This window comes from Pelophylax lessonae, assembly GCF_965119305.1.
Source record: "Pelophylax lessonae genome assembly, chromosome: 1".
Taxonomy (NCBI): domain Eukaryota; kingdom Metazoa; phylum Chordata; class Amphibia; order Anura; family Ranidae; genus Pelophylax; species Pelophylax lessonae.
This window is the reverse complement of record NC_138768.1, coordinates 233,778,349-233,801,785: the sequence shown is the minus strand read 5'-3', so window position 1 is coordinate 233,801,785 and position 23,437 is coordinate 233,778,349. Positions and strand designations below refer to the sequence as shown.

The following is a 23,437-nucleotide window of genomic DNA, read 5'->3' as shown; positions in this document are numbered from 1 at the left end:
AAGGTTACTTTCTTTGATGTGGAAACTGCGTTGCCTTTAGGCGCGGCTGCGTTTCCCACCCCTCATGTTTGCACTGCTTTGGGACGTCCCCATTGTGACGAATATGAAGATGGCGGCGACTGTCGGAGGACGTAAGAGAAAACTGAATTTTTGTAAAATCTTACCTGTAAAATTCCTTTCTCTGAGTCCTCCGACAGTCGCCGCCCCCGCCCCTCTTTTGGGGTTTAGGTACTCTACTGCTATTCCACTGAAACTGAAGTAGGAAACAGGAAGCAGGAGGGTATAGACTGAGGGGACCACCCCCTGGGGTGGGGATATGTTAAAAGCTTTAATATTGACATATTCTGTTGCCTAGCTACTCCTACGGAGCAAAGTCTAATACCCATTGTGACGAATATGAAGATGGCGGCGACTGTCGGAGGACTCAGAGAAAGGAATTTTACAGGTAAGATTTTACAAAAATTCAGTTTTTTTTATGAGCTAAAATAGAGCCCATTCATTCTTAATGTGCCTATGCACACAGGCGCGTTAATGAGCGCCACGTATTCTTCAGTAAGAACAAAATAGAAAAATCTGCATTTTTGGACAGTAATTTATGCCTAATAGACGCATTTGCACGCAAATACATGCAAATGTGATCAAATGAACGCACACGATCATACTGTTGATCTGAAAAAAAGTTTTCATATTCAGAGAAACGAATTTGCGCGAACGCATGTGCGCTCAAATGCGTACTTTTCAATAAGACAAAAATTACGGCTGAAAAGGGAGATGCTCAAACAGGAGTATCGTGTGTAAGAGGCCTAAAAGCTCAAACTCTAGACGCACCTAAACGTGTGCAGTTAGCAGCTTTTATCGAGTTTTTAAGCAGCTTTTTCCTACCAGGAGATCTGGCAATCAGAGGGGCTTAAACAGATGCCCTATGTGACATGCTTATGTTTTAAATAAAATAACAGGGTAGAACATATAGTATTATTGTTACTGACAAATACGTTTTGTCTATTTATGCTCACTAATGCAAAGTTACACCGATCAGCCATAACATTATGACCGCCCACCTAATAATGAGCATGGCGCCCATTTTGCTAAAACAGCCCTGACCCATTGAGGCATGGACACCAAAGTAACATCCACATGAATGGCAGGACCCAAGGTTTACCAGCAGTACATTGCCCAAAGCATCACACTGCTTCTGCCGACTTGCCTTCTTTTAACGCATCCTGGTGCATCCGGGATTCATCAGACCAGGCCACCTTCTTCCACTGCTCCATAGTCCAGTTCTGATGATCATGGACCATTGTAGAAGCTTTTGGCTGTGGACACGGGTCACCATGGGCTTTGCAGCCCCATACACAACACACTGTGATGCCCATTTTTTTTCTGCTTTCACCACATCAACTTTATGGACAACATGTTCACTTTCTGCCTAATATATCCCACCAATTTTCAGATGCCTGTGTAACAAGATATTCCCTTTACCTGTCAGTGGTCATAATGTTATGGTTAATCAGTGTATACCAAGAAGGCCACAAGGGATTGCATAGAGCAGGGGTGTCAAACTAAAATTCTTCTCGGGCCGCATCAGCATTATGATTGCCTTCAAAGGGCTGGTTGAATCTGTAAGACTAGTTGTCCAGAGCACCCCACCATCAGAAGTCAAGAGTTCCCCACCCTCCCTTACAGCACAGTACATCCCCACTTACCTTGTGCTGCTGCTGGGAAGAAGCTGGGGCATTGCGGGGGAAGCAGAGAGTGCAGGGTCTAGAGGAGGACCAAAAGAGGGCTGGAACTCTCCTGCAGCTGCAGGAGAGGTGTGAAGGCCACATGAAAAGGCCTGGAGGGCCGGATTCGGCCCGCGGGCCTTGTGTTTGACACCTGTGGCATAGAGGGCTGTATCTACGTGATCACAGGGTTCATATATGTATAGTTTAGCAGCTGAGCCACATTGGTACATATACAATTGAAGGAAACCTGTGCTGAGAATATATGCAGGCCGCTATCACTGTACTCTCTGAAAATGCTAGTTGCCTGGCCATGTGGATTCGAATACTTCAATACTTTTGTCAGTGACCTGGAAAAAGTGTGGCTGTCAGTTCTGACTTTCTTCTGGCTTCATTAGCTGCATGTTTGTTCTGGTCAGTTACACAGAAATTCTTGAAGCCAAGCCAAAGAACGTCAGGCAGCTAGCATTTTCTGAAGAAAGTGAGCAATTGCTGGCTCTAAATTTCTTTCTTTACATGTTTACTATATTATGCATTGCCTAGGTGACAACCATGGAAAATGAAATGCTTCCAAATCTTTGGACCTTTGTGTCAAGAAAGGAATCCCCCCTTCCCCACCCTCTTTATGAGAAAGAGCATGACCCGCAGCTTACTGTCACTTACAATCACACGGAGAGCTAAGTTTGCCTTCCTAGTTACGGTCTGTTTGGGCATCATTGTTATAGTTGCCTGGTGGAACTGCAATACTAAAGCTCACCATCAGGCGGAGCTCCAGGCCAGGGAAAAGCAACATGAGGGTTGTGGGACTGGGAGAATTTTTAAAAGGCAATAAAATTGCAAAGCAATGATGCTTAGTACCACAGGAATTTCAGTTTTATTTTTGTCAGGGATGTGACATAAAACATAATTCAGGCTAAAATTTAAAAAAATATTGTTTTAAACGGCATAAAGAAGTTTATATTGACAACATGCCTGCATTTCTATTAAACGACTTTTTCCTGGTCAGATTAGCCCTCTTGTAAATGTTTTTGCACTCATGCCATTGTAGTAAGTCCATTCTGCTATTAGGTAGGATATTTAATTAAAGGTTTAGCTACAGTATACGTTGTTGACTCCTTGGCTTTATATTAGCAGTTCTAGTGCAGTCATATTCATTGAATAGGTTCAGGCCAGGGACTGGTATGTAGCCCGGAATTAAATAAAAAAAAAAAAAACAAGTCTTGAGGCTTTTCAGGCAGGTATTTTGCTTTTTGACATATGACTTGTGTTGTTTTATAGAATTACTATTTCCCCAGGTAAAGAAAGAAGTTGAAAGAAGAATGAAATTAGCTGAGGAGTTAATGCAAAGAAAATCAGACATTGCACTCCATTATAAACCATTGCATCCAGAGTTGTATGTCTTGCAGGTAAGTCTGAATATAAATTTGTAGTATGTTTCCAGAAGTGCTTCAATGCTCGACACCATATATTCACGTAAATCCATGTCACTAAATGCCCAGAAAAGCACATGAGCTTCTTTTGGTCATTATCACACACATTGTTCGGTCCCAATAGATTTTAGTGGGAATATGTAAAAAGTGGGCAATTTCCTGCCTAACAAACATCTGTGCCTCCTGGTAAATGCACAAAAAATGCTCACGAATCACATAACCATTTTCAGGTGTGAATCCAGTAATGAACAGGGGTGGAGAGAGAGGGAACAAATCTTAGCATCCCAATAAATGACATTTTAAAAAGGGCTCATAAAGTGTTAAAAGCAAATGCACATTTTTAAATTGTGGTTAATTGTCTCTTTCTCACCTTTGCTTTTTAAAGGAGTCCTTTTTATCTGCAGACTTTTTGGAAGCTGTCCGTTTTTGCCAGGCTCCCCATGCTAGTCTGGACGGTCTATTAAACCTCCTTGATTCCATTCCAGGTATTGTTAAATCTAAATCTCCATAGACCGATTGTATGTAGTAAAAATAACAGAGGCATATGGGCAGAAGATGTTTCGCCCCCAGAAGTTTGCAAAAGTGTTAGGAAAGACATAATGCCAAGCAACGGAGTGAAGATGCAAGACTTGCTCCCGGCCTTGCTGATTTAAAGTGGAACTAAAGTTTGGCTTTAATTTGCTGTGAGCAGGCATGCTTTATATTGCAGTTATTTGCAGAAGAGACATGCAATACCTTTTCTGCTATAAGCTACACATACCTGCCTGATCATAGCGATCCCATGCACAGCTCAGCTTACAGCTGCCGGGCTGGTTCTGTGTGGTGGGATGACTAGTTGTTGGGCTTGCGCAGGTGTAATGTCATTCAATAAAGAGGCCAGAAAACTGGCACACAGGAGAAAATGCTGACACTGGAGGGACCGTTGGAAAGATGGGTATCTCTTTCTTTAGTTCCGCTTCAAAAAATTGCTGCTTGCACTTATTAAAAATGGAGTAGTTTGATGAATAGATCAGTTTGCTCCAACAGAAACCCATATCTAAACGCAGAAACACATTTTTTATATGTTGCAGTTCATCAGTCCTTATATGTAGTGGCTGCACTCATTTTCATTTTTTTTTCAGGCTTTTTTTCCCTTTGTTTTTAAAGCCAAAGTAATGCTACTCTAGGTGAGTGATGGGCTCTTACATGTTGTGAACTGGAACCCAAGGTGCTGCACATCCCATCTGTGAGATTCAGTAACATGCACAAATCCGGAATATTGCTGCCCTCCTTGGTATCTTTATTGAAGCATTAAAATTATATCAGAGGTACGACAGGGACATTAAAAGGTGACACGTTTCGTGTTAAAATCAGTGCTTACTCAAACCTCATGGGAGGTTTGAGTAAGCGCTGAAATTAGCGCGAAACACATCGCCTTTTAGTGTTGCCATCATACCTGTGATGTCATTTTAAACAAATCCAGTAAGTGAGTTGGCAACTCCAAATCCATATAGAAAATATATTTGTTGCATGAAAAGAGTATACAGGAAAGCTAACATGTTTCGGCAAACCGCCTTGATCACAGCTATATGGATTTGGAGTTGCCGGATCATTTACTGGATTTGTTTGCTCACTTATTGTCTGAAGGACATCGAAGCCAGAGCACCCATCTGTGGATCCCATCTATGAATTTTATTCAGAGGTTCCCCTGTTCAGAGTTGCATCTGTTGTTTAGATGTCATTTTAAAACTTCAATAAAGATACCAAGGAGGGCAGCAATATTCTGGATTTGTGCATGTTACTGAATCATCCTTTTTTTTTTTACCTGATGATCCTGCCAGTAACACACTCAGTTTCCTAGGCTGACAAGGACCCTTTTAAAAAAAATCTGTTTATTGATGACATATCATCATATGTACAGGATTTCAAAGAGCCAGTAATGATACGACCAGATGACGTAAGCATTTGTGGCAAGAAACTAACATTAAAACATTACTTGAAAACATACCCAGTGTCTTATGCATTTCTTCTTCACATTTTCAAAAAGAATACAAAACATGTCTAGTAGTACAAATTGCTGCATTCCTCATGCCAGCAGTCGATTCAATGGATATGAACTAAATTGCCTTGAGATGCCTTTAAAAGAGGCATCCAGATAACTCAGTAATAATATGTAAGCGCTATATACTTCTGTCTGGATTTATCTTTGAATGCACCATTTGTAAGGATAAATCATCTTGTAATAAGCTTTTGTCCTGTAGAAGGAAATGGAGCACATCTCAGATTGCAGGCCGCCTTCTTGGGCTGAAAATAGTATAGCAGCAAGGTTGATGTATATTCAAAACCACATCCTCCCCCACAAACTTACTTTAGATGTATGGGTATATATATATATATATATATATATATATATATAAAGGGGTCAACATGCTATAGTACAATTATAAAAGCAATAGACCCAAAGTGCTTACAGTGCTCAAAATGTTTAATGAAAATATCTCAAAATATCAGTGCTTGTGAAAAAATGTCCATAAGTGTTAGCGAATGACGAGTCTGTGTGTGCAACAGCCACCTTCGCACTTGTAGACCAATGCTCACCTTAATCGCTAGAGCTTTAAATCATTAAATGTCAGACACGCATGGTCCCCTTTATGGGCGGGACAGGCTGTATCTGAGAATGACAATTTACTCCACCGAATGGTTCACCACAGATTCATAAATGAAGCTGAAAAAGAAAAAAATAGGAAATCCATATTGTTCTCCATTTGTATAAAAGCAACCATAAAAACTTTTATCAAAATGCACTCACATTTTAAAATCAAGTCATACTTTACACTGATTATACCAAAGAGCAGTGACAGCTTTCACCTCTCGCCATTTATGTGTAAACACTGCCTGAGATCTATTGTCTAAAAACTGGCTTCTGCTTTCCTTCTCTCGTCTGGAAAAGAAAAGTGACAGGTCTCAGTGCTCCGCCTACGCGTTGTGTCATCAAACTCTTTAGGCTTCTTTGGCTTTAGAGGTAGTTCCTGTTAGCTGATATTGGGAGATCTTCGGTGCTCATTGAAGAACTACTACAGATCACAGTCTAAAACAGAGGAATAATTACACATAGAGGGGAATTTACTAAAAACAGCCAGAATCTGGAGCATTTGTCCATGGCAACCAAACAGCTTCTGTCTTTCATTTTCAATCCCTGCAAATTAATGGAATTTCTTAACAGACCCCAGGTCACTAGAACGAGTGTCCCCATCGGAAGATTTACCCTCTAGCACTTTTCTGGGGACAACCCAAAATTTTGGATTTTCTTTTACTTTTGATGATAATTGTAAAAAGGAAAAATAGAGAGGGTGAATCCCCTTCAATGGGGGCACACCCAGCAATAAAAACTGACAGGTGTTCTAATCCATCTGCACTCTATACAAAACTAAAAAACAACTTTTGCCTTTAGTTATACTTCAAAGCTTTATTCTATCATGCAACCAAACCAACAGAAAACATTTATTATAGTGCAGCATTCCAATTCTTAGATGTGATGGTTGCATTAGTTTTCTTTTTTAGGCTTTTTTTCCCCTTTATTTTCACCCAGTGGTCTAGCCAGAAAGTCTGTTGTTTTTCAACAGAACAAGCTGTCCTGCAGATGTAGCAGTTGGAGGGTTGGGACAAACCATTTAACAATGACAGGGGTGCTTATGATGATCAGCTTTTATTTGTTTATGTAAAACCTTTATCCCAAAAGAAAACTGTTACTGTGCCCTTAAAAAGACGGTATGCGTTTTTAATGTGTTCTTGGTGCATTTTCTGGTTTCCTTACTCCCAGACTGCACCTATGAAACATGAGAATGTAATTTAAAAAAATGCACCAAAAACACACACCTCAGTGTGTTTTTGATGCGTTCCTATTGACTTACAAGGATGCATAATGGAGGATTTTTTAAAATGCAGTGCACCTGAAGCGCAGTGATGTGAACAGTTACATAGGATTTCAAAGGGACTATTTTTCATGTGCCTTTGTCGCACTGCAAAGCTGCTTTTTAATGTGACAACAGATCCTAAAGTGTTCCCTGAAGCTTGTCCTGAGTTTTTTAGTGAATATAAATCTGCTAGTTCATCTAGCATTACCCTCCCCCAAGACTGACAATGCTGCTGTCCAAGGGTCTCTCTGTTGCTCCTTCATCCAGAGTGCAGGCACCCTGATACAGGAGGCGTGTTACTGGCCAGATCACCAGGTAAAAAGAGAGGGGAAAAAGCCTAAAAAAAGAAAACTAATGCAACCATCACATCTAATGATTGGTAAGCTGCAATATTTAACATTTTTAGTTTTGGAATTAATACCACTTTAGGTTTTGTAAAATCCTTGCAGTGTTTCTGAAATTAAAATATGCCTCCTATACATTAAACTGTTGTATTTTTTCATAGATAAAAGGATATATCGACTCCCTGTATTTGTTCCACAGTTTTGTAAAGACTTTGTGGAAGAGCTTGAACATTTTGAAAGATCACCACTGGCGAAAGGACGCCCAAACACTATGAATAATTATGGGGTACTTACAGTTTTTATATTTCACGATCCATCTTATGGTTTGCATTGAGCCTATTGAACGAGTGCTGCCTTGTCAAGCACCTGCCACCTCTCATCATTGAGCTGGTCCTTGCCTTTCAAATAGGGGTCAGAAATCGAATGACCTCTTTTAAAAGAGTAGAAGTGTCCTTAAAATACTATATGTGCTGTACAACTAACGTTTATTAATATATAACAAGTAGCAAGGGCCCCAGAGGGTTAATATTCACCAGGGGGAATATTCAATGCTGCAGCTGGTATGTTGTGTGGCTCTACAGATCCATGCAGTGCTGATGCGCCAATCTTGGTGCATTGCACTGTTCCCTTTTTTTAAAACAAACTTTATAGAGTTGTTACACAGACATCTCATAACGTTCAATTGCCAGCCACCCAATGCGAGGCAGTGGATTGCCTTGCACTGTACAGTACTCTTTTTCACTGCACACCACCGCATGTGATGTGAACTGAGCAGATAGGGAGACAAGGCATTTGCTTTGTCATGCGGTTGGACTGCGCTGGTATAGCCGCCCAACAAAGTCCCATTGCATGTGGTGTGAATGTACTTTACCCTAAATGACAGACTCGGCTACCTAATATGTCTACAGAGGAATGGGATGATATATGCTCCTCACATATGATTTCACCAGTGGTTAGTAAGAAATGTATTCAATTGTATATTATACACCAAACATACCTGTAACGGACCCGGTACTTAGGAAGAGTATGTCCGCCGTATAAGCTTCCCTTGCCTGATACCAGCACAATTCAAGATTCCTTAGCCCACCCAATCACTTGTCGGGACATCAGTGTAGGGTGGTAAGACGCATAAGACTTTTTATTCAAATACTGACACAATATACACTCTGGGACAATCCCCCCTCCCCTTTAGCAGCCAATCCACATACACATATACATCCCGAAATAGGTAGATCCCAATGCAGACAGAAACAATAGAACAATGGGATACAGACACTTAACAATACCAAACCCCATCCCACCTCAAACTAGTCATGGTCTATGAGACACGCCTACAATATTCTTTCAACCCAAACCACACATATAGAACCAAGATAACAGGGGTAAAACGAAATGCTGAGTCCGGTGTGGTTGTACAGTGAGTCTGATTAGTGAAGACCCAACTGGGGTTCTTGGTCACCCTGTACCCCTAATATACACAGGGTGACTTACACATAGGAGGGGCCGGGGAAGATTGACAAGGAGTTTTTCTGACCTCTCTAAGATAATCTGGGTGCCACAAGCCCTCTGCCCAAAGTGACTGCCATCACAATACCTATCTCCTGTTTGACTATACAAATGGAATGTATGGCTTCACCCAAACTGTATACAATGTAATGAACCCCAGACAGATTTCATGCACATGGTTTGGGGTTATCAGATTATATATAACTTTTGTCAGAAAGCTAAACTGTGCTCACTAGCTTACTGCAACTCCCTCTTTCCTGTATACCTGACATTTGTTTATTTGGTATACAAGATGAAGAATATTCACCACAATATACTAGAATATTCTTATGAGGAAGTTTGTTTATGGCTCATAAAGCCATAGCTATTAAATGTCCAACCTGTCCAACCTTTACTACTGTAGCCCAGTGATTAGAGATAACCTTATGATAAAGCTATATATGTGAATAGAAACTGTCCCCCAAAATTCCATAAAATTTGGGACCTATGTTGTAACTCTACTTTCGCCTTAAGTTTGGGGTAAGCTCCCCAGCCTTACGGTTATAACAACCTCTTGGCAACTTATTTTGGAATTTATGTATATAGCAAAAGCACACAAGAGACTGTCACTATTCCTCCTATTTATTTAATGAACCATATTTGGACTTGTAACTATAAATGCACTTCCATACTTCTGAAAAAAATAAAAAAACTTAGTTACAGCAACTGGCAGGTACCAAGCGTTTAGATTATTATACATATGGTGATGACTAAGTGCTAAAGTAAGTGGCATTTACTGTAGTCATGTACACTTGTTGCAGAATTTTTATGCATTCAGTCTTTAAACATTGGTTATAATTTCCAAGCTACTTTTCTTGTTGCATTCGTTTTCCCTGACACTTGCCATAGACAGAAGGATTTATTCAAATTTAGCAGGCCAGGACCTCAAAAACTTCAAAATGTAGGTTTGGTGCAACAGAAACTATAAATTGTATCTCTAGTTTTGGATGAAATTGTGAAGGTTTAGAGATGAAAATACCTTTGTTTTACAATATCTATAAGAAAAAATACAGTTAACTAGAATCAAGGATCAAGCCCCCTGCTAAATATAGGTCAGATGCAGAGCGTACAATCACAGCGGGGAAGTCGTACCATTGAAAAAGACTAAACAAAATGTATATCTAAAAAAAATTGACTGAGAAGGACAAATAATTCACATGGTGAAGTGTGAATAACAGGTGTACAGAGCAACATGGAACAAATTGCCCGAACCTATGGTAAAAGGAATATTGATGTGGCCTAGTAAAATACAATGGGGAGCAAGAGAAGAGAGACCAAAGGTGGTCAGGAAGAGAAGGAAAAAAAAGAAAAGAGCTAAAGACATAGGAAAGAGAAACAAGGTAAAGGCGAATCTTTGGGACCGAAAAGGTAGCTGGTAGAATGGTACTAAAAATAGGGATATAGAAGGGCTATTTGCCAAGGGAGTGTACAGAGTTCGACCTTCAGGAAAGGACTTGGGGAAGTACAGTATTTCACAAAAGTAAGTACACCCCTCACATTTTTGTAAATATTTCATTCTGGCACCTCATGGCAAAGAACTCTCTGAGGATCTGAAAAAAAGAATCATTGCTCTACATAAAGATGCCCTAGGCTATAAAAAGATTGCCAAGACCCTAAAACTGAGCTGCAGCATGGTGGCCAAGACCAAACAGCAGTTTAACAGGACAGGTTCCTGTAATGTTCTGGTACCTTTGGGTACCCTAATTACTCTTTCATAAGTGTATGCGCCCCACCATTCTCTTTTGGTAAGGTGCGCATTCACCTTTAAGACTGATGCTGTCATCACTGAGCGCCGGACTGGATGGCTATTTAGATCGCCGGCTCTCACTCACATGTGTTCATTCAAACTGCTTTGTGCCTTGATGCTAACCTGTCTTGAAGCTCTCATGCTTGCAAGCATACCTCGCTGTCAGAACCACGCTGCGCTGATCCCTGTATCCCGCTACCGGATCATCCGCTCTTGCCGAACCTCTCCTCTGCCACATTGCTATTAGTGATAAGTACCCCACAGGGGAAACCTCTATAACCTTCATACTAAAGCTTACACTATCTAGCTCTGCATACTAAGGACTATTACTACATCTGGATTATCTAAGATTGCTAGCTCTTGAGCCTACTACCACCTGTTCTTGCACTGGGTTGATCTCTCCTGTATGTCCACCTGCTACTCTGTCATCTGCTACCATACATGATTGCTAAACCTATCTGCATCCCATCTGCTACTATCTCACTTTCAAGAACATTTCCTTTCAAGTGTCTGTCATCTACCATCTCTACCCAACCTGTCTCTTCAGCCTATCATCACTGTGTTACTATATACATAAGTCACTCTAGGAAACATCTTATTGAGTGTGTGTATTTACTTGCTGAATTGAGATCATCCACACATGATGAGTCATTGGGAGTTGGGATTGGTGTCTCAGCGTTTCTCTACATGACTACTGAAGTGGAATATTTCTGCAGCTGAAAATCCACATCATACATAAAACGCAGGAGCGTTACAGATTGAACGAACACCAAATGGATTCAGTAGAAATAACCACTCAGATGACACAATTAAAACAGTAAGTAACTGCGTTAATACACGCACTTGCTGAATTAAAAGAAGACAATCAGGCTCTGTCGCAGCAGGTAATTAGACTGACACAACTTACCACTGCTCAGTCCCCTGAACCCAAAATAAATCCTCCTTTGGTATTTACAGGCGATCGCAAAAAATTTCGCGAATTTAAAAACGCATGTGAGTTACTTTTCTTGCTAAAACCCCGTACCTACCTTACTGATCACATTAAGGTTTGTACTATTATTTCTTACCTAACAGGCGATCCTCGGGCCTGGGCAGACTCTCTTTTTGAGAAAAGCGATCAGCTTCTCAACTCCTATGCCTTGTTCCTAGCAGAACTCACTAGCCTATATGATGATCCCAATAGGCAGAGTACTGCCGATCTTCAATTAAGATCCTTGAAACAAGGTGGGAGACCTGTAGAAGACTTTGTCGCAGAATTCAAGAGATGGACCCTTGATTCAGAATGGAATGATGCACCTCTGAAAACCCAATTTAGGCTTGGCCTATCAGAGGCCGTTAAAGACGAGCTCGCCCGAGCGGATCTGCCAAAAACCCTGGATGCATTGATACAACTCAGTATCACCATAGATAGAAGACTACGAGAAAGAAAGGCTGAGAAAATGGGAATGCCATTATCCAGTTCTTCTCGGATTTCGGCCGTTGACCCCGTTCCTATGGAGGTAGGAACCATACGCCCACCTCTATCAACTATGGAAAGAGCCAGAAGACGATCTGGTAATCTCTGCTTGTACTGTGCATCCCCGGATCACAAGATAAACGTCTGTCCCCTAGTCTACAAAAAGAAGGGTGAGTGTTCACATGTCCTCCTAGGGGGATTGACAACTTCAATCACTAACCCTTACCTTTCTGTTTGCTTAACATTACAGTGGGACCAGAACAGGATTACTACTAAGGCCATGATTGACACAGGATCTTGTGGAAATTATATTGACATACGTTTTGCTGCTTTAAATAAAGTTCCTATTATTTCTAAACTTAAACCTGTCTCAGTGAGTCTTATCAACGGTGTTCCTTTATCCTCTGGTCCGATCACTGATCAGACACAGGCACTCCTAGTCACTACTAACGGGTCTCATATGGAGACCACTACCTTCGATCTAATACCTTCACCCCACTTTCCCATTGTTTTGGGACTTCCCTGGTTGCACACACATCAACCAACCATAGATTGGAAGGAACGGACCCTGACCTTCCTCTCTTGCTATTGCGAGGGTACGTGTAACCTCCCGTCTTTCGGGAAGATCCTGTCGGTGGTGACAGATGAGATTGCACCACTATGTTATCAGGATCTCTCTGAGGTTTTTCTTGAGAAAAATGCTCAAGCACTACCTCCCCATCGAGACTATGATTGTAGCATTGATCTACTCCCAAATAGCAAATTGCCGTTCGGTCATGTTTATCCTCTTTCACAGGATGAACTTTCCCATCTCAAAAAATATTTGGATGAGAATTTGGAAAAAGGTTTTATTAGACCTTCCACTTCTTCCACAGCAGCAGGACTCTTTTTTGTCCGCAATAAGGACTCAAGTCTCAGGCCTATCATCGACTATAGGCAATTGAATGCTATTACAATAAAAGATCGCTATCCTCTACCGCTTATCCCTGAGCTCATTGAGCAGGTGCGTGGAGCTACCTATTTTTCAAAATTGGACCTGAAAGGAGCATACAATCTCATTCGAATCCGTGATGGACACGAGTGGAAGACTGCATTCAGAACCAGATACGGATTGTTTGAATATCTTGTAATGCCATTCGGGCTATGCAACGCCCCTGCAGTTTTTCAACGATTTATAAACGATATTTTCAGAGACTTACTAGATGTCTGTGTTGTGGTATATCTGGACGATATACTTATATATTCACGATCCCTGTCTGAACACATAAGACATGTAAGACTAGTATTATCGAGATTGCTTGCACACAACCTTTATGTGAAACTGAAAAAATGCTTGTTTCATAAAGAAGAGGTACTGTTTCTAGACTACATCATATCCAAAACAGGAATCGAGATGGACATGAGTAAGATATCCTGCATTCAGGATTGGCCTACACCAACCACACGCAAGGCGCTACAGCGATTCCTTGGATTTTCGAATTTCTACAGGAAGTTCATTAGAAACTTCTCTGCCATTGTGAGACCCCTCACACAGCTCACTAGCATTAAAAAAACATTCAAATGGTCAGATGAAGCAAATAAAGCTTTTCACCTGTTAAAGACAAGGTTTACTTCTGCTCCCATACTACGCCATCCAGACCCATCCCTCCAATACATTCTGGAAGTAGATGCGTCAAACATGGCAGTAGGAGCAATACTCTCCCAACGACCAACTCACACTTCACCACTTCATCCAGTCGCCTTTTTTTCTAAATCCCTAAGCAGTCCAGAGATAAATTACCCCGTGGGTGAAAAGGAACTGCTTGCTATAAAATTGGCTCTGGAGAATTGGCGACATCTACTCGAAGGCACCCAATTACCAATACTTATATACACGGACCATAAAAATCTCCAATATCTTCAGACTAACAAAACTCTCTCGCACCGACAGGTACGATGGTCACTATTCTTTCTAAGGTTTAACTTCCTAGTGACCTACACACCTGCAGATAAGAACAAAAAGGCGGATGCACTATCACGACTAACTGAAGAAAACTACTTCGAAATCCCTTCCGTTCCTATAATACCTCACAAACGCATTATTGGAGTTGTCCGTTCCTTGAAGGAAGAGGTTTTGCATGGTATAAGTTTGGATTCACCCCCACCACAACTAAATACTGATGCAGAAGGCTTCCTCTACTACAACGACAAACTTTACATACCACCTACCATACGCACCAAGATCTTGGAATTATCGCATGATGTGCCTATGGCAGGACATATGGGTATGACAAAGACTCTTAATCTGATTACCAGGCAATTCTGGTGGCCTGACATGAAAACATCTATACAAAAATTCGTCTCTTCATGCAATGTCTGTGCCAGGTCCAAAATTGACACTACGAGACCATCCGGTCTACTATGCAGTCTACCAATACCCCAAACTCCATGGGAATTTGTGTCCTTGGACTTTATAGTGGAATTGCCTCCTTCCAAAGGATTTAATACCATCTTAGTGTCAGTGGACCATCTGACAAAAATGGCACATTTCATTGCTATTCGCAGACTACCTTCGTCCAAACAAACGGCAGAACTCCTGATGAAACATGTCTTTAAGTTACATGGTATCCCAAAAACTCTTCTGTCTGACCGTGGATCACAATTTATTTCCAAGTTCTGGCAAGAACTATGTCACATACTACGGATCGAGCGGAAGCTCACTTCTCCTTACCATCCGCAGACCAACGGACAGACTGAAAGAGTCAACCAATGCATCGAGCAATATTTACGTTGTTACACTTCTTACCAACAGGATAATTGGGTGGATCTTCTCCCTCTGGCAGAATTTGCCTACAACAACGCAACCCACAGTACGACCAAGCAGACTCCGTTCTACTTGAACTATGGGTTTCATCCCTCTATTCTTCCACCACGCATCCTTCCTTCAAATAACCCAGTAGCTTCAGACTATCTTACCCAAATAAAGGACTCTCTGGGTTTGCTTAATACTACCATTGCACACGCTCATAGTCAACAAAAGAAGTACTATGATCTTCGCAGAAGACCTTCTCCTCAGTACGCTATCGGGGACCTCGTTTGGCTCTCAACAAAAAATTTAAGACTGAAAATCCCTAGCAAAAAGCTTGGACCTCTGTTCTTGGGACCTTTCCCAATCAAGAAACTTATTGGAAAAGCTGCAGTACAGCTTACATTGCCAATAGACCTCAAAATACATCCCATTTTCCATGTGTCGCTACTGAAGCCCCATGTTCCTGACCAAGGAATAAGGCCTACTATCCCACCTCCTCCTCCTGCACAAGTTGAAGGTGGAGAAGAATATATGAGATAAAAGAGATTCTGGATTCTCGTATCCACAGAGGAAGACTTCAGTACTTGGTTCGATGGAAGAACTATGGGCCCCAAGACGACACCTGGCTAAACACCTCTGACATACATGCCTCTAGATTAATCCGCAATTTTCATGCAAAGTACCCAGACAAACCAGCTCCAGAGGCCTTCAGGAGCCGGCCTTAAGGGGGGGGGGGTACTGTAATGTTCTGGTACCTTTTGGGTACCCTAATTACTCTTTCATAAGTGTATGCGCCCCACCATTCTCTTTTGGTAAGGTGCGCATACACCTTTAAGACTGATGCTGTCATCACTGAGCGCCGGACTGGATGGCTATTTAGATCGCCGGCTCTCACTCACATGTGTTCGTTCAAACTGCTTTGTGCCTTGATGCTAACCTGTCTTGAAGCTCTCATGCTTGCAAGCATACCTCGCTGTCGGAACCACGCTGCGCTGATCCCTATATCCCGCTACCGGATCATCCGCTCTTGCCGAACCTCTCCTCTGCCACATTGCTATTAGTGATAAGTACCCCACAGGGGAAACCTCTATAACCTTCATACTAAAGCTTACACTATCTAGCTCTGCATACTAAGGACTATTACTACATCTGCATTATCTAAGATTGCTAGCTCTTGAGCCTACTACCACCTGTTCTTGCACTGGGTTGATCTCTCCTGTATGTCCACCTGCTACTCTGTCATCTGCTACCATACATGATTGCTAAACCTATCTGCATCCCATCTGCTACTATCTCACTTTCAAGAACATTTCCTTTCAAGTGTCTGTCATCTACCATCTCTACCCAACCTGTCTCTTCAGCCTATCATCACTGTGTTACTATATACATAAGTCACTCTAGGAAACATCTTATTGAGTGTGTGTATTTACTTGCTGAATTGAGATCATCCACACATGAGTCATTGGGAGTTTGGATTGGTGTCTCAGCGTTTCTCTACATGACTACTGAAGTGGAATATTTCTGCAGCTGAAAATCCACATCATACATAAAACGCAGGAGCGTTACAGTTCCACTCAGAACAGGCCACGCCATGGTCGACAAGTTGGCTGCACGTGCTCAGCGTTATATCCAGAGGATGTCTTTGGGAAATAGATGTAGGAGTGCTGTCAGCATTGCTGCAGAGGTTTAAGGGGTGGGGGGGTCAGTCTGTCAGCACTCAGACCATACGCCACATACTACATCAAACTGGTCTACATGGCTGTCGTCCCAGAAGGAAGCCTCTTCCAAAGATGATGCACAAGAAAGCCCGCAAACAATTTGCTGAAGACAAGCAGACTAAGGAAATTGATTATCCGAACCATGTCCTGTGGTCTGATGAGACCAAGATAAACTTATTTTGTTCAGATGGTGTCAAGCGTGTGCATGTGTGGCAGCAACCAGGTGAGGAGTACAAAGACAAGTGTGTCTTGCCTACAGTCAAGCATGGTGGTGGGAGTGTCCTCGTCTGGGGCTACATGAGTGCTGCCGACACTGGGGAGCTACATTGAGGGAATCATGAGTGCCAACATGTACTGTGACATACTGAAGCAGAGAATGATCCCTCCCTTTGGAAACTGGGCCTCAGGGCAGTGTTCCAACATAACAACCCCAAACACCTCCAAGACCACCACTGCCTTGCTAACGAAGCTGAGGGTAAAGGTGATGGACTGGCCAAGCATGCCTCCAGACCTAAACCCTATTGAGCATCTGTGGGGCATCCTCAAATGAAAGGTGGAGGAGCGCAATGTCTCTAACATACACCAGCTTCGTGATTTCGCCATGGAGGAGTAGAAGAGGACTCCAGTGGCCACATGCGAAGCTCTGGTGAACTCCATGTCCAAGAGGGTTAAGGCAATGCTGGAAAATAAAGGTGGCCACACAAAATATTGACACATTGGGCCCAATTTGTACATTTTCAATTAGCGGTGTACTCACTTTTGTTGCCAGTGGTTTAGACATTAAAGGCTGTGTGTTGAGTTATTTTGAGGGTACTCTCACTACTTTACAGCACTACTTTACTTGTAGCAAAGTGTCATTTCTTCAGTGTTGTCACATAAAAAGATATAATAAAATATTTACAAAAATGTGAGAGGTGTACTCACTTTTGTGAGTTACTGTACTATAGGGTTACTGGACTGTCAAATGTGAAGACCAAGAGGGCACAGTCAGTGAACCACCAGGGGGGTGATATTTGCAGTTGGGAAGGTTTAGACCTTTTGTCACCACCTTATTTGTCTTGGTGACCATTTTCCCAGAAACAAAGCGAGGGGAAATCCAAAAATATAGAAGTGTGTCCAGAACAAAAAGGAAGAGCAAATCTTCCAATTGAGACACCTGTTCAAGGGACAGCTTGAAAAGACGGAAATTCCTCTCACTTTGGGAGATTTCCTCCTAACTTCCTGCTGCATCTCTGGGACAGGAAGTGAATGGAAATCTCCCTAACGCTACATAGAAAGTAAAAAAAATAACCTAACTGGGGTTTAAAGCAGTTCTTAGATGTTGTGGCTGTCTTTGGTTGTTTTTTTTTTAGGCTTTCTTTCCTTTATTTTCACCTGGTGTTCTGGTCTAGTAAGTGTGATGTTTTTCAAAAAAACAAGTTCACTTGCAGATGTAGCAGTTAGAGGGATGGGATAAGCCAGTTACCACTGACAGCAGTGCTTACAATGATTAGCTTTTATGTATTTTATCCCAAAAGGAAAAATAACTATTGCCGTAACTGATTATTAAGTGTTAGCTGGAGTTTGACTTCAGTTTGTTAGTGTATCTAACTCTGCTAGTACTTGTAACACTCCCCTCCCCTCCCCCCAGATTAACAATTATGCTGTCCAAAGCTCCCTCTGCTCTTTCATCCAGAGTGGAGGTACTCGAATACAGGAGGTGGGTTACTGGCCAGATCACTAGGTGAAAACAGAGGGGAAAAAAGTAGGGATTGACTGATTATCGGCAAAGCCGATATATCGAGGGCCGATCTGCACTTTCCCTGATATATCAGAATCAGCCCCTGAGGTTACCGATATTGCCGATATTTCGGAAAAGTGCATGTACCAGAGTGATGCCTGCAGCTAGGGGCATCGCCCCAGTACCGGCGTTCATAGCCGACGGTTGGCTGTCTTGTAATGACAATCAATGCGGCTGAGAAGCCGCTCGGCTGTCATTACAAGGAGCGGGAGGGGACGCCCCCCTCCCGCCACCTTCCGCGCTCGCCCGGGTCTCCCATCCCACCAGGAGACCCGGGCATCCTACCTGCATGGCCGCTGAAGACCCAATCGAAGCCGCATTTGGCTCTGATCCAGTTTCCATGTAAAAACCTAGAAGTGACGTCGTAACATCACTTCCGGGTACTCTGCGCCAAATTCCAAAAAATGACAGCATTCAAAACAGCCAAACTTGGCGTCTTGAATGCTTTTAAGTGCAGAGGAGGGATTTGGGGTCTTTTAGACCCCCAGATCCCTCCACAAGAGTACCTGTAAAAATAAAAAATATGTATTTTTTTAAATATTGGCAGATATCGGCCGATACCGATATGCGATGACCAAAATATCGGTATCGGCAATAAAAAAATCAGAGTTAGAACTTACCGGTAACTCTGTTTCCAGGAGTCTTCCAGGACAGCCCTTGAGAGATGGAACTCCTCCTACTGGACCGGAAACACATTGCCATCAGCTCTTTAAAAGGCGGTCCCTCAGGCACCTGGTCAGTTTTATCCAAGAACCGAAGGACGGAGCTGAAAAATAGTTAAAAAAAAACATAGTATGGAACAGTACATCAATTCATTTTAATTAATGTAGAAAAAAGGGTGAGAACCTGCTGTCCTGGAAGACTCCTGGAAACAGAGTTACCGGTAAGTTTTAACTCTGATTTTTCTCGTCTTCCAGGACAGCCCTTGGGAGGATTAACAAGTACTCACCCAGTTCCTTTTAGGGGGGACCACTGCTTGGAGGATCTTCCTTCCAAACACCTGATCCTGGCTACCCAAAATATCCAGACGGTAGTGTCGGATGAATGTTGAGATGCTTGACCACGTTGCGGCCTTGTAAATCTGTTCAGGGGTAGCACCGGCTCTTTCTGTCCAAGATGTGGCTAATGCCCTTGTGGAGTGCGCTTTAAGTCCCTCTGGTGGATTCAAGTGCAAGACTTTGTATCCCTCTGAAATAGCCATCTTAATCCATCTGGCTATAGTCCCCTTCGAAGCCTGCTTCCCCTTCCGTTTTCCTGAGAACAGGATAAACAGGGTCGCTGATGTTCTGAAGCTTCTTGTTGCTTCTAGGTAGGCTATAAGGCACCTTCTGACATCCAAATGGTGTAGTTGTTCTTCTTTTTCATTGGATGGTCTATTGCAGAAGGAGTGTAGTATTATGTCTTGGCTTCTGTGAAAGGTAGAGGCGACCTTGGGTATAAAAGTCTGGTCGGTCCTGAGAATGACCCTATCCTCAAGAATCTGTAGGAAGGGCTCTCTAACTGAAAGGGCTTGTAGTTCGCTAATTCTTCGAGCAGAAGTTATAGCGACAAGAAAAACGGTTTTTAGGGTAATCAATCTTAAGGAGGCCTCTGATAATGGCTCAAAGGGTTCCTTAATGAGCGCCCTTAATACGGTAGACAAGTCCTAAGTCGGAAACTTACGACAAGGTACTGGTCTAAGTCTAGAGACTGCTTTGCAGAATCTGCTAATGAGGGGATCCTGTTGTAAGGAAAACTGGTAAATAAACTGATAGGGCAGCAATCTGTACCTTAATAGTACTTAAGGACAGGCCCTTGTCAATACCCTCCTGTAAAAATTCTAAAATTGTAGGTGAGTCTGACTCTTCTTTTTTAAATTGTGCTAGCCACAAGTTGAACCTCCTCCAGACTTTCTGGTAAATAGCTCTTGTGACTGGCTTTCGGCTCTGTAGCAAGGTCTTGATTACCTTGTCAGAGAGCCCTTTTGATCTTAAGATCTCTGATTCAGATACCAAGCTGCCAAGTTTAGCATGGCTGGCTTGGGATGAAGTACTGGTCTCTGCGATAGCAGGTTCCGGTTGGGGGTTAACATCCAGGGTTGTTGATCCATCAGGGATAGTAGCAGTGAGAACCAGGCCCTTTTCAGCCAAAATGGGGCGATCAGGATTAAGGCAGTGTGCTCTGTCCTGAATTTTGCTAGGATTCTTGGGATTAGAAAAAGAGGGGGGAAGGCGTAGCATAGCCTCAAAGTCCATGCGGTCTGAAACGCATCTACTGCCATCAGCTGATCTCGAGGATTGAGCGAGCAAAAATCTGGTAGCTTGGTGTTCGCTCTGTTGGCAAATAAATCGATCTCTGGATAACCCCATCTGGATGTTATCTGTGAGAAGACTCCAGGGTCTAAAGACCACTCCTCCTGTGAGATCAGTTGTCTGCTCAAAAAATCCGCAAGATTGTTCTGAGTGTCCTTGAGGTGTACAGCTGAGAGGGACTCCAAATTCTGCTCTGCCCAGTGAAAGATTTCCTGTGCTACCTTCATCAAGGTGGGACTTCTGGTCCCTCCCTGCTTGTTTAGGTATGCCACGGAAGTTATATTGTCTGACCTCACTTGTACATGCTGGCCCTTGAGTTGCTCCTGGAAGGCTGCGATTCCCCTCGCTACGGCCTTCAATTCCTTGAAATTGGACGAATTGTGTCTCTCTGAACAAGACCAGACTCCCTGTGTCCACTGACTCCCTAAATGGGCTCCCCATCCCCAGCTGCTGGCATCCGTTGTCAGGATGCATGAAATCTGAACTGTCCATGACAGTCCCTTGTTTAGGTTGTTCTGGTTTCTCCACCACCATAGCTCTTGTTTGTCTCTTGTTTTACCCCTGCTGGGAGAAGAACCTTTTCCTCTAGGTCTCTCTTCCCGAGGTTCTGTAGGAGAAAAGACTGAAGTGGTCTCTGATGGAATCTGGCCCACTTTACTGCTGGAATGGAAGCGATCATGAGTCCTAGGACCGACATAATTTCTCTTATCGATTTTGGAAGGTTGGTTTGCATTTCTGCTGTCCTTTGGTCTATGCGCCTGATCTTCTCCTCTGGAAGCATCATCACTTGTTCTCTGGAGCGGATGATATATCCCAGGAACACTATCTCCTGTGAGGGTATGAGGCTTGACTTCTCGACACTGACTATCCAACCTAGATGGGTAAGCCATTCTTGAGCCACTACTAGATCCTTGATCAGTTTCTTCTTGGTAGGAGCCATGAACAGTAGGTCGTCTAGATAAGGGATTAAGGTTATGGCCTGATTAAGGGGGGCCAGAGCCTCTGCTAGGATCTTTGAAAATTGTGATTTTGGGATTTTGGCCAGGAGGGTTAAAGAGCACATTTGCCCTTGGTTTCCCTTTCTGGCCTGTCCAGTGCGTTTTCGGTCTTCCCCTATCCGGTTGACCTCGGTCCTCCCTGGCTTGTCCCCTATAGGGACGAAAAGTCTTTCTCTGAAAGGACTTCTTCTTGAATGGAAAGGTTTTCTTTCTATCTGCCGTCCGTTCCAGGGCTTCGTCCAATTGTGGACCCAAAAGGAATTTTCCCGAAAAAGGGAAGCTGCATAACCGTAGCTTTGAGGCTGTGTCTCCAGACCAGGTCTTGAGCCATAGTGCTCTTCTGGCTGAGACAGAAAGTGCAGCTGATCTGGCTGACAGCTTTACTGCTTCTGCTGAAGCATCAGAGATACTGCCTTAAAGAGCATAGGGAAGGATTTTAGCAGTTCTTCCCTAGAGGTACCTGCCGTCAGGTGTTCCTGCAGCTGCTTTAGCCATAATTCAAAAATAAAAACTTTTCTGTGCCTCCCTGCTTCACTGAAAAGGCCTTAAGGACTCTTCAGTGCTTCACCCCTCTCCAACCAACCACTATGCTGCTTACAATTCACAGGAAAAAGATACTGGCAAGTGCCAGCCTACCTGTGATGAGCCGGTGACTGTCTCCCCTGCGGTGTGTGGAGCTTCCATCCTTGCGTTGGATCGCGCTCTGCTGTAGGCATCTTGCAGCCCCTGCTGTTCGCCTTTTACACCGGCTCCGGCCCTCCCCTTCCTCTCTGCGCCAGGAAGCCGGAACCGTGACCTCCGGCGCACATCGATGACGACACCGCCGCCGGAAGTGACCCCCTGCGTCTTCCGGTTAACTTTTGCATACAGCAAGGCCGCCGGCCGGCTCCGCTGCATTCACCGCTTGGTGTGCGGTCATCGCTGCCCTCTCCCTTGCCGGGCACTGGAGAGAGGGGGGACGGGGAACTCCAACGCCTGTGGAGGGAACCCAAGGCCATGCTGCTCCTGCTGAGGCTTCCTAGCCGAAGGTGAGGGACCCAAGGCTGCCTGGTAGTGTACTCTCCTGCCAGCCCTGAGATATGGAGCTCATCCAGCCCTCTAAAAGTTGGTTTCTCCTGGCAACATGTCTCCTCCGGAGTGAGGAAACACAAAAAACTGACCAGGTGCCTGAGGGACCACCTTTTAAAGAGCTGATGGCAATGTGTTTCCGGTCCAGTAGGAGGAGCTCCATCTCTCAAGGGCTGTCCTGGAAGACGACTGGGGAAAAATGATATCGGTCGATCACTAGAAGAAAGCCTAAAAAAGACAACTAATGCAGCCACCACATCTAAAGGTTGGTAAGCTGTTATACTGTACATTAATTTTTTTTTGTTTTGGGTTTAATACCACTTTAATTACCCCTTCCCTATGCTATCCAAAACTATAAAGCTGATGATGTTCATGTTTCAGTCTCACCTCCAGTCACCAGTTGTAACACATTTGACTTCTCTTTTAAAGAAGAAGTATCACTTTTTTACAGTATTCAGTTCTTGATGTAATTCTTTTTCCCATCTTCCCAGGTGCCCTGTAACGGTAGTTGTGATGTCAGACAGGTGCTCCCACCTCGGCGCAAGCCTGTCTAACACTGCAACTAGCAAGCAGAAACATGAAAGCTGCTTCGCTAGGGAGAACCTGTCTCTGGCTCCCATCACTTGCACTAGGCAAGCACCGATCAGAGGAAAGCAGA

General features: G+C 43.2%; 1 protein-coding gene across 1 annotated transcript in view; it reads left to right on the top strand.

Annotated features, from left to right (window-relative positions):
* OGFOD2 (2-oxoglutarate and iron dependent oxygenase domain containing 2) overlaps positions 1-23,437 on the top strand; it is a 49,023-nt gene that overhangs the window by 17,695 nt on the left and 7,891 nt on the right. Inside the window, exons 3-5 of the mRNA XM_082243355.1 lie at positions 3,017-3,127; positions 3,537-3,636; positions 7,550-7,674. Of these exons, the coding sequence (XP_082099481.1) occupies positions 3,017-3,127; positions 3,537-3,636; positions 7,550-7,674 (336 nt within the window). The remainder of the gene's footprint in view (positions 1-3,016; positions 3,128-3,536; positions 3,637-7,549; positions 7,675-23,437) is intronic.